Raw genomic sequence first — 12,499 nt, 5'->3', positions numbered from 1 at the left:
TAATGAACTAAATGTTAACAACTCTGCTCATCATATAATTCAAACAATGTCCTCTGATTTAGAAATAATGCACATTGAATTCCTTGGATTGATCTGTGACATGAGGCTCTTTATAGTGCATGCTCTTTATCCCACGTAAAACACAGGCTTTATGTGTTAAGGTTTTCTGTGTCAAATGACTCCCCTGCCTCAGCAAGCACTGATAAGGTGCCAGTCAATGGATTAACACCCAGCCGATCTGCTGGTGATGTGTAGTCACTAGTTATAATGAACATAGGTCATAGGTGTAAATGTAATATTTTTCGATGTTTTCTCCCATTGGTGATTTTAGACTCTTAACTCAAGTACACCTACATTTTATTTTAGCACCCCTAAAATTATAATAATAGCAATTATTATTACTTTTAATATTATTATTATTATTATTTGGAATCATATTTATTCTACCGGCCCCACCCATAGTTTCAAAATGAGCGTGTGAGGTTGATCTAGTTGACAGTGTTGGGGGTAACGCATTACAAAAGAAAGACATTTAAGTAATATATTGTCTTAGCAGTAACAGAGTAATGTAAAGTATTGCTAATAATATTTCAGTGATGTGAAAAATTATATGATAAAAATATTTATTACCATCCAATAACATATCAGACTTTCAGCCTTTGTCTAAAGGCTGTTCAGTTGTTTCATATAGGTTATTTGGGCTTTTTTTTAAAAAAAGTGACTAAAAAGTAGTGTAATAAGTAGTTTATTACTCTACGCAGACAGTAATATTGCAAAATATTATATGACTTTAAAATTAAAGTAACTATTGATATGTAATATATTGCAGTTTGAAAGTATTACACCTAACACTGGCAGTTGAAGTCAGTTCTAGTTGTACTGCAATTTGCCGTTAATACTGTTAATAATTAAAATTGGCTTTCCTTAGATGGCCAGTTTGCTAAAATATGAATACAAATCTGGGCTAAATAAAAAGGAGTGAAGATGTAGCTCACAGCATTACTGACTGAATCCACTGCAGCATTGTACTTCCTGTTAATATCCTGGCTGTCATGATTCCTGTTTGTGTTTGTTCTTGTATCTGGTTTTTTGGTTTCTTGTATTTGATTTATGTCTTGGTATCATGTCCTGTGTCTCATGTTTTGTTTTTTCCACGCCCTCATGTGCCCTTTAAGTTCCCTGCATGCCCTCTTGTGTCTCTTGTCCTGTAAGTCTTTCCTGTGTTCTGCCCTCTGGCTCCCTCTGTCTGTCAGCCTTGTTCCCTCCTGGTCTGCTCCTCTGTGCTCCTCCCCTTCGTTAATACACTCATGCTCCTGTTTCCTGTTTGGTAGGTTTTGGATTTTTTTTTTTTTTGCATTTTTTTCCATGTTTGATTTGAACTTTGACTTTGATTTGAACTTTGTATTTTTGCTTTGCTACTTTGTCTCGTCTTTGGTTGCTACTTTGTTTTTCATCCCTGTTTGTCTGCTTTTGGTTTTTGTAAACAGCTTTTATTAAATAAAAGCTCGCCCTTTTGTTTGTTCCCCTGATCTTGCCTCCTGTGTAACTGTGTTTGGGTCCACCTCCCCTTCCATAGTCTTTCCTTTAAACCCCTTAACCTGACACTGGCAAGATAATATCAATACTTCGGAAAGACTTCAGACCTTTTCACAGAGAAATTCTGCATTTCCGTCGCAATAAAAGGGTTGCTCTTACACTGTTCTTACACTGGCTTCTCTCCTGTATGAATTTCTCATGAGTCTCTCTTTAGACCTTGTAACTGCATGACCTATGTGTGAGCTTTTAACTTGTAGTTGAAGCTGTGTGTTCCTTCAAGCATGATACAGAGCTGAGAGCTGTCTACACCTACACTCCCCTGCCAAGATATGGTCACGTTCTTTTTCAAGAATATAAACATGTCTGAGTTTTCTGGCAATAGTTGAGACCTTTGCGCACCAACTATGTCTCCTGCAGTTGAAGACACGCTCACTTGGAATGGAGGGAGCAGGGATGGAAAGGCATGCTGATTTTCCACCACGGAAAATGGCCTTATATCAGCTGTTATTTCCGGGCTCCAGCACATTATTACAGTGTTTACAAAAATCACAAAAACATCTGTGTAATACTAAAATTCCACTCCTTATTTAAGGTAGGAAATTGGCTTGGTGTCTGGTGCATAATAGTAGGCTTATTACTGCAACAGTCAAGAACATAAATATAGAATATGTAAATTATACTAAAATATAAGGCAATTCTATAACAAATACACGATCGCAACTATGTATGTTTTAGATTCAGAAAGCTGTACAGTTATGTTCAAACCTTTTCATCACGGAATGTCCAAAAGTTAATAGTGTAGAGAATGTGTCACGGGATGATGGTCAAAGATGTCAGCTGATGTAATATATAGAGACAGATGTCTACTGTGGAGACCTTGTTGATCAGACAGGCTGCAGCTAAGAATAAGGTGCAGGCTGGTAATTCATCACTGGACTGGAAGTTTGGTTCCAAATAAACAAAGATTTTGTGGTGCAGTTAGTTTAGTTCAGACATATTGTTTTTATTAGAACATGTGAGATCTGTGTTCATTGTACTGTGCAGTAGTATGATCAGACTGGGATATATGCAGTGTGAACACTGTAGTGTTTGGAATTTTTTGTAAAGCCCTCTGTACATATGATTAGAAGAATGTTTAATTTCAATATTACAGACAGGATTTATGGATTGTTTTACTCTGATGATGTCAGTGCTCATAATACATACATCACAGTGTATCTGCCCTCTTTCATCAACAATCAAGTAAGGAACAGTTGTGTACAAAACTAACAATTTTATATTGTCAAATAACCGAAAGATGCAGAACAGAGGGGAAAAAATAGACAGCCACATGGTTTTCACAGGGCCACACGGTTGGCAAGTACAAATAAGACAGATTATTCAGCCACTTTAGGCTTTCTTGTTACTATCATTTGGTCCAATGCTTAATACAGCAGGATCTCTCAGCTCTGCAGGCCTGGTAGTTTCTTCATACCTGGAGCAAGAATATCATGATTTTTTTAACTGAAGACAAGATCTCACAGTGTCCTTGCTACAGCGAGACATGTAATAAACCCTGTAAGTTCCTCAAAAATGTAAAGTGAAATTACATAAATCCCATAACACTAATACCAAGTCATTACAGTATGTTGCTAATAGTCTGTCTACTACTGCATCCATTCAATTACTTTTTTTTTTACATTCATCTGTTATGAAGAAACAGCTAATAATTTACAGCAGAGCAAAAATACATAAAACTCAACCAAACTGCTGAACCCCAGACAGTCAGTCAAACTAAATCTGATATCTTATAATCCTCATGTGGCGTTTTTTGTACACACAACAAATATATATGACAAAACAGTCATATCAAGCTAATGCAATTTGTGTTGTCATTAGTTAAACTAAATATATGTTTTAGTAAACATATTAAAGTGTTACTTACTGGTCTAAAGAAAAGTTGAGCGATCATCTTTTTACTGTCTCCAGTGTCATAAAGCTCTGGCAAAATGCACTGTGGTCTAAGCCTCCTTTTACATTGCTTCTTTTCTCTGCCCATATGTGGGGTTTCTTTTTTAGCAGCTTTTGTTAGAGATGATGATGACAGGTTTTGTTCTGGAGCCTCTTTATCTTTGTGTTTACTTTATAACTAACTGAGGCTGTAAACTTCTATGCGGTAGTTCCCTCCAGCCAGGTCAACTTCTCCATCTTCTCCTGCAACAGAACAGAAGCTACAGCGACTCACTATCACCCCTCAGGTCAAGATGTATTATTACAAGAAGAGACGGCCCATACTTGCTGCTTAGCAGTCGATATCTCTGCAATAACAAAACGCTGTAACTTCTTCACCTTCTGTTGATAGGGTTAGTTCATTTTATGAATGTTTTAAAATTGAATTGTGTCCAGATCTTGCAAAATGCACCTTTAACTAAAACTAACCAGCCTTTAAACATGTATGTTAAAATCAGTGATTTTCCATTCTGAAACATCATTATTTTACACTTCAATAGACCACCTAACCAATTACACTGATTTTTATCAGAGAAAAATCATTGATTGATTTTCATTACTGAATAAACTGAATAAATAAATGTTTCAAACTTTCAAACACTGTTTGTATTCACCTCTGAGGACAGCTTGTCTCCTCAAACTGCTCCGCTTTCTCCTCCATATTTATTTAATTCATAAGGATTTATAAAAGTCCATGAAGCCTTATTTGATATGGGTATCTGTCCTCTGACAGTCTAGAAGTAGTGACTTTTTTGAAGAAAATGTTTACCATTGAGGTAGATATGATGCCCTCCCTGTTGTTATTTGCCGTGACAATTCTAGCGCTCACTGTCTAGTCTCCTTTGTTTTTCCTTTCAGGGCCTGAAAGCAGCTGACAACGACCCCACTGCCCCACCCTACGACTCCCTCCTGGTGTTTGACTACGAAGGCAGTGGCTCCACTGCTGGCTCCCTCAGCTCCCTGCATTCCTCCTCAAGCTGCGGTGACCAGGACTACGACTACCTCGGTGACTGGGGTCCGCGCTTCCGAAGGCTGGCTGACCTGTATGGTGGAGGGGATGATTAACAACCTAAACCCCCACCATCTCTGAGCAGCTCTCCACCTTTGCTCCAAGGTTGAGGTGGTGGGAGGAATAAAAAAAAAAAGAGGGTATGGGGTGAACATGGGGTTTGGACCAGCAGTTCTGTATTACCATGAGACAGCTTGTAAAGAGACTCCTGGCCTTGGCGATGGTTGATGATACTAGGGACCAATTAGACTCCTGGCCTTGAAAGGCCTGACACTGGCTAGCATTCAGGCCAATAGACATTATCATCTGAGCATTAGCCCATGTGCTAACAAACCTCAGCAGGCTGAACAGTGAGATCAGAGGGGATGTTGTCTCTATTATGGTTCAGAGCATAGCCATGCTACAGATGCTCATTTACACTTGAATCTCACAGTACAGGAGCACTGGGGTCAAATGTGCCTTTTTGTACATTGTTTTGATTGTATTCCACTGTTTTGCAACTAGAGGAGCACTACGCCATGATAACAAGTGTGTTTTGTGTGTGAGTGTGTGTGTGTGTGTGTGTGTGTGTGTGTGTGTGTGTGTGTGTGTGTGTGTGTGTGTGTGTGTCGGTGTTTAGGTACCACATCATTTCCTGTATGTGTGGTTGAGAGTGCTGTGAGTCTTTTCCACAGAGACACACTGGATGGACGCTCTAAAAGGCAAAAACCTACTATGAGACGTCTTGGATGATCCGACCAGCAAAAACATGGCTCTACTGTACTGCTCTGGGTGTCATAGAGATTATTTTTTCATTCGATTTAATGAGAAAATTACAATATTTAACACTGTGTAGACATCAATTTACAGTTAGCGGAATCAAATATACAAGCTTGATCTTAAAGGTAGCATACACCCTGATTACTGCATTTATGATATTTTCTTATGTTTCTAACTGTTAACATTACATATATGAGGCAGTGGAACACTTCTATCTGTGATACATACATATATAGATAGAATAATAGATATATTTGTCTTTTTAAATTGTAAATTGATACTCCAAACAAATGGGAGTCAGTAAATCAATAACCAATAACCAATAACTGCTGCTGCTGTTAGCTAGTTAGCTCCATTAGCTATGTAGCTAGTGTTCTGGGGTCTCATTTTTAAACATAACATACAAACGTTTTGGCACAAATGGCGATGCAATGACTTAAAGCAGACTGTAGAAATAAAATATGAGAGGCATTATTCTGTGTTTTTACATCAATTATACATCTCACATTTGACTTCACCTTATATCAGCGTTAATTATACATCCACATTATCACTAACATTCAAAGCTGTAGTTTCATTTGTACTTGTGCTGTTGTACTAGTAAGGCATAACTATTCCATAAACTACTACTACTAAATGTAAAAGATATCAGCCAACTCAAATCTGAAATCAGTATTTCCTCAGCACCCTCTCACCATCACATTCCCGTCCCTGGAGGTCAATGGACAGGACCAACTGATCGATAATGAATTTATTATCATTGCTTGTTGAAATCCAAGATTACATCAGATAACATCAAAGTATGAATGCTATAATCAAATAACATAATAAATGTGAGACAGTGCTGTGACTAAAAAACGCACGCACGCACGCACGCACACACGCACACACACACACACACACACACACACACACTGCCTTCTCCAGCTCACCCGGTACATCTTCACAACCAGCAGATGCGGATTGTATAAATTAGGAAGTGTGGAAATAAATATAGCCTCATTGTCCTAATCATAATGCAGGCTGCGTTCACATTAACTAAATTTAAATCCATAAATAAACAATCAAACTTCTAATTTAAAATGATATCCAAGAGTGGGGGATAACACTGATCGTTGTGATCATTTTGGCAAGTGGAATAGTCAATCTGATACCTGTAAACGTATAAATAGCACGGTGCTACTCATGCACAATGCTGCATTGACTACACGGACTGTCACTATCCTCACACATTTACAATGTGACATCACAATGCATACAGTAAATATGTGCTTTGTAACCTCCACCTACCCAGTGAACACCTCATTGTCTGTACAAGAAATTTTTATTTTCTTCGTCTTTATCTTGTTGTGACAATGATGAGCTGCTGATGAGATAGTTTATATTTAAATTTCACCATCAGAACTAAATTTCAGCATTTTTGTGAATCTTTGTATGTGTACTCTGAACCTCACCGAGATTTTATTTTTCACTGGTTTGGATTGAAATTTAACCTGAACACCCAAGAGACACTAAGGAAACTTGGAAACATCTTTTCATTTAAACAGCTTCACAGATTCACTGAATAATGTACAAGTTATAGCTTGCAATGGCTCAGTTTGTCCTGTTTTGTGTGTCTAGACATAATATTGAATTTAGTTCCTTAGCTCAATACAAATATATCATTTCACAATTTAACTTACTTTTACTTACTTTAACTAATCAACAATTCAGCCAAAATTTAAATAAACAAAACAAAACAAACAAACAAAAAAACAACTTCTACATGGGTTGTTTTGTGACAGCTGGCTTCTGTTTCTAGGATTTTCTGAGTGAGCAGGGCTCTATGATCTCATATCACATCAAACCAATTAATGATAAAAATAATTGGTATTGCACTTTTAATAAATCTGGTTATATTGCCATCTGTTTTGCAATATCCAACCAAACCGATTTCATTTTGAGTGTATCCCAGACCTTGATTTGATGGTTCCAGTGCAACTTGATTGTGTTAGAAATTAGTCCAGAGAGTTTAAAATTGTGAAGAAGAATATGTGTATTGTATGTGTGAGGAGTTAAGATCAATATTTTTTTCCAGACACAGAGAACAAGATGACATCATGATATGTTTGCAACACACCAAGCCATCACAAGCTATAACTCGAACCAAATGAAAAGATCTAGATACAGATAGATAGATAGATAGATAGATAGATAGATAGATAGATAGATAGATAGATAGATAGATAGATAGATAGATAGAAAGCTATGTATCAACAAAATAAATGTAACATATATTTATTTTTTATTCATCTCTAGCACTCAAGTTTTGAGACAGAACTACATCAGCAATGCACAGAACCAAAATTTGGTTGCAAGAAAATGACAAATCAGTAGATATGATATTCTAAAATATATATATCAAAAATAACTTCCTATTACTGATTTGATGATAATAACCATTATAGCTATTTAAATGAATAGATGCTGCCAAGTATGCTTAGTGTCGTGAGAATGTTCAGGACAAATTTCAATCCAAACCAGTGAAAATAAGATTTGAGGTTCAGAATACACATACAAAGATGCTGAAACTGGTGAGTTTCCCTCTAACAAGCTCTGTGAGAAGGAAACACCCACTGAATGACAGTATTACTGTAACTGTAGGGTTAGTGTAGGTAACAGTATCAATGCCAGTTCACAATTTATAATAATTATCATACTAGCACAAATATAAGATGACTGATTACAGCAACCCACCTTACTAACACCTGTGCTGTATGTTACTATATTAAAATTAGAAACAGCTGTTCAAACTTCTCTGCTTGGACAATTCAGCCTTCCGTCTTTCCCTTGAAATATTTTAATTTATTTGTCTTAATTGTCACAGACTGAGCCTGCTGTCAGGCTTTTTGAGATGGTCAGAATAATTTTCTTTGACAGTTAACACGCTGCACCTCCTCAATATGACATCGTTAGAGCAGTAGTTTCCTGTACCTGTAAAATCAAACTGGCAAATTGCTGTGAAGTTTTTGAGTACCTTTAGGTTTCTCAATAGTTTAATTCTTTATAATTTAGAAACCCAGTGTTAGCATTAAGACTGTATGGGTCTCATTTTTCCTTCTGAGTCACAGCCTTTTACAGTGTTGTGTGTTTCTATCAGTGGGAGGCGGATATTGGTCAAACCCAGAGCTGTACATTAGAGTTACATATTTTTGCCGATTTGGTATTTCACATCTGTTGAGAAGACATGTACAGTAATGCTAGACTTTAGATAGATACTGTTTTTTGTTTTGCTTTAATCACAATGTAACTTATGCAGCTGATTGTTAATTAAGGGAGACATCAGTCTGTGTTTTGTAGCAAAGGTACTTCTTGATACTGCTGTGGTGGATAAAATACAAAAAAAGGCATTTTTTAAATTCTGCCTGCTGATGATTTGCCTTAGTGTTCTCTTAGTACTCTTCAACTGACTACTCAACATAAACTAAAGTATGTACAGATTGTTTTTTTTCTCTTGTTCTTTTGGCTGTGGTCTCTGAAAATGAAAGCTAATACCCTGAATCCTTGTATATGTGTAATTTGGATTACAAATTAAAATGTTTTTGCATGTTTTTATCTTTTCATTATGGGAAAACAGTAGCCTATTTTTTTTTTCTTTTTTTTTTTTCACAAACACCAACACCAGAGCATGTACTAGATTGATCCACTAGAGGTCAGCATGTGAGGATGACCGTGGCAAGAGGACGTTATAGAAAGTCAGGTGGTTCAAGTAAGTGGTCCATTCCTGCCTTCCTGGGAGTTAGACCAAGGTGTTTAGTGTTTGAGTCCTGTATGAGGCTAAGAGTCAGTGGTGACTGTCTTGAAAGGTAGTTATTTTAATCAAAACCATGATCTTTCCTAAATGTAACCGAGTAGTTTAGGTGCTTTTTTATCTTGAATCTGGGTAGGCAAGGCCAAACATGATAGTGACAGTTGACAAGGAGTTTTATTACACCGTCTGGCCTGATACCGGGTTGAACATTTTAAAGCAGCATTCATTTATTTCCGGCCAATAGAAGGCAACAGAACAAGCTATAAGCACAGCATTGACGTTAGTGACATTGACAAAGCTGTTGGCAACAGTTTACCGATTTACATATCCAGCAGACCCTGTTAAATCTGTTTTTGGTTTCAACCAAGTCTGAGGGGCTCCAATATGTTCACAAGCTAGTCTTTAATTTAGTCGGTCTGCTGGTTGGTGCTGGGCAGGCAGTTTATCGTGGGTTAATCTGAGCTTTTTAAGAGAATACATCTAACTGCTGCTGTTGGTTTATATGGGCAATTAATCAAAACAGTAAAGGTGCAGGATAGGAAAACAAACACGGAGCTTAATGACTGAAAAGTATGCAGTTGTACATTTAGGGCCCAAGCACCAACTGGTGCGAAGGCTCTTTTGACCTCTTGAAATGTAATAAATTAATGGCTTTTCTGAGGGCTTTAACTTGTTCAAAAACACATTACAAAATTAAGTGTGGCAGCAGTAATCAGTGACCCAGTCTTCCTTAAACATGTTGAGTAAACACTTAACACCTTGTTAGTGGTGTGTTGTGAAGATTCTGAGTTTTTGCTCAAGGACATGGATATGGCAGCACTGTGAAGGTTGATGCTTTGCTGTGAGACGGGTATTTGTAACTTCACTGTGTGGTCATATCTGCCCAAACCTTCCCATTTCACACATGCGCCAATATTCTGTTACACAGCTCCACCTGGTGGCAACAGGAAATTACATTTTTCTTTTCCTTTTAGTGCTGTGCCTGTGGATGGCTACTTTTATGTACATGCATGAAATCAGTACACATTTGTATTGCACCTAGACCTGCAATTACTGTAAGTCTCTTCAACTAATGGCTCCTATAGCTCTAAGCCCATTAACGGCAATCTCAGCATCTCTGCAAGAAAACTTAGTAAAGGCTTTTTTTGAACAGCGTTGCCATTTTGGTTGCGGCAAATACTGATGATTCACCATAAAACAGGACATTGCTGTAACGTCATTATTCATGATCATATCTATCCCAAAATTCACATTTGGTAAGAGTCCTAGCCTGTCCATATTAACGTGCCAATATTCACTTACAGTCATAGCCCCCCATAGTGGCAGCAGGAAATCATATTTTTCATAGTGCAATTTACTTCGATGTAACCCAAACCCTCAAATGTGGTAACCAAAGTATTAAGACCTTGATGAGGTTGTATGGTGAAGATTTTTAATTGTGGACATGGTAACTTTAAAGTGTTGCCATGAAACTTGGAAACGCTCTAACTACAATGTGCATGGTTGAATGTGCCCCAAACTAATAATTTTTTATAAGAGTTACAACCAGAACATTAACAACACAGCAGTCTTTCCCAGCCCTATCCCAAGTAGCCCTGAGCCTGAGCCCATGCAACCATGTTAAGCATATTTGAATCCAGAGCAGGCCTGCAGGAAAATGGAACGTGCATGGCGAAAATAAAATTGGTCTAAATTGGTCGTTTTAATTATTTATTTTTTTTTTATCTTGCATAGCGCGATAGTGTACTTAAATTATAAGCATGCTCTTAATGCTGCTTGAACAGCATATTTTTCTGACCTAATAAACAATAATAAACACAACCCTAGATTTCTATTCGACGCCATGGCTAAACTTACTCAAAAAACACAGTCTGTGAGCAGTGCACCCTTTGATGCAAATTATTTCTTTGGTTTCTTTTGCAATAAAACTGAACCAAAATAAACTCTTCATATCTGGCTTCCTTATCAAAGTTGATTATAAAAACCATTAGTCTCAGCTTTTCACACTTTTGAAATGATCTCTCTTGAGATATTGTTTAAACTTGCCTCATCCTCAAAACCAAATACCTGCACTCTGGACCCTCTTTTGGCAAAACTGTTTGAGGATCTATGGCCAGCACTGGGACCTACAATGTTACATACTGTTTATCACTTATGTCTAGTCTTGTCCCTGCTAGTTTTAAGTATGCTGTTTCTTAAAAAACACATCTTGACCCAAGATCTCTAAATAATTATAGACCAGTATCTAACCATCCCTTCCTCTTTTAAGTCTTGGTAAGAATTGTCTCCCAGCAATCAGGCTACCTTCTTAATAATAAACTTCTGGAACCTTTTCCAATCAGCTTTCAGAGCCTGTCATCCCACCAAAAAAAGCTGCCCTTACTAAAGTGGTAAAGGACACTGTACTTACTTTGGACTCAAACTCTATCTCAGTGCTTCTATTACTGGATCTAAGCACTGCATTTGATACCATAGATCAGGGATGCCCACACTTTTTTTAGTTTGCGAGCTACTTTAAAAATGACCAGGTCAAAATGATCTACCTACATTAAAAAATACTAAAGATCAATTCATTTACACATATACTGAGTATAGTTCATATAACACAATGCGTAACTGATATTGAGAGAGTAATTTAACCCTTGGTACTGCACATAAAAATTGCTGCCTCAACGAGGGCCTCTTTTATAATCACTCCATCTTGGAAGGAGTTCTTATGTTTAATGTCAGTCTGATTAATTGTGATTTTAGTTCCCTCGCCTTTCTCTTTCACAGCTTGCTTTTTGGAGGGAAGTCAGTGTCGTACTTTTTATGAACAGTTCGAAAGTGCCACTCAACATTCCCCTTCTTCGGAATAGCAATGGAAGTAGTATGTTTTGTTTACTTGGTCCAGTTGGCCCATTAAGTTTTTATATCCCCTCTTCTGTTGATGTCAATTGCAGCCGCTAACCAGGTCACTTAGCTCGCTTGAGTTTTGCAGTAGCTAGCGCATGGCATGGCCTATTGTCAGACCAACTTGAAAGTCAATTTGGCATCTCTGGCATGGTTCTTGCTTGGCTTAAGTCTTACCAATCCAAACGAACACAATGTGTTTCTTAGAATAGTACTACATCAGTATTTCTTGACCCAAGATCTCTAAATAATTATAGACCAGTATCTAACCATCCCTTCCTCTCTAAAGTCTTGGTAAGAGTTGTGTCTCAGCAATCTTAATAATAAACTTCTGGAACCTTTTCCAATCAGCTTTCAGAGCCTGTCATTCCACCAAAAAAGCTGCCCTTATTAAAGTGGTAAAGGACACTGTACTTACTTTGGACTCAAACTCTATCTCAGTGCTTCTATTACTGGATCTAAGTGCTGCATTTGATACCATAGATCAGACCAACTTGAAAGTCAATTTGGCATCTCTGGCATGG

At 37.4% G+C, this 12,499-nt stretch overlaps 1 protein-coding gene across 2 annotated transcripts in view; it reads left to right on the top strand.

The window, feature by feature from the left end:
• LOC119028957 (cadherin-2-like) overlaps positions 1-8,959 on the top strand; it is a 114,501-nt gene extending 105,542 nt beyond the window's left edge. For both annotated transcript variants that reach the window (XM_037115436.1, XM_037115437.1), the window contains one exon: positions 4,384-8,959. In XM_037115436.1, the coding sequence (XP_036971331.1) occupies positions 4,384-4,590 (207 nt within the window). In that variant the 3' untranslated portion in view covers positions 4,591-8,959. The remainder of the gene's footprint in view (positions 1-4,383) is intronic.
• The last annotated feature ends 3,540 nt before the right edge of the window (positions 8,960-12,499 follow it).

The sequence above is a fragment of the Acanthopagrus latus genome, chromosome 11 (assembly GCF_904848185.1).
Source record: "Acanthopagrus latus isolate v.2019 chromosome 11, fAcaLat1.1, whole genome shotgun sequence".
Classification (NCBI taxonomy): Eukaryota; Metazoa; Chordata; class Actinopteri; order Spariformes; family Sparidae; genus Acanthopagrus; species Acanthopagrus latus.
This window is presented reverse-complemented; position numbering and strand designations above follow the sequence as displayed.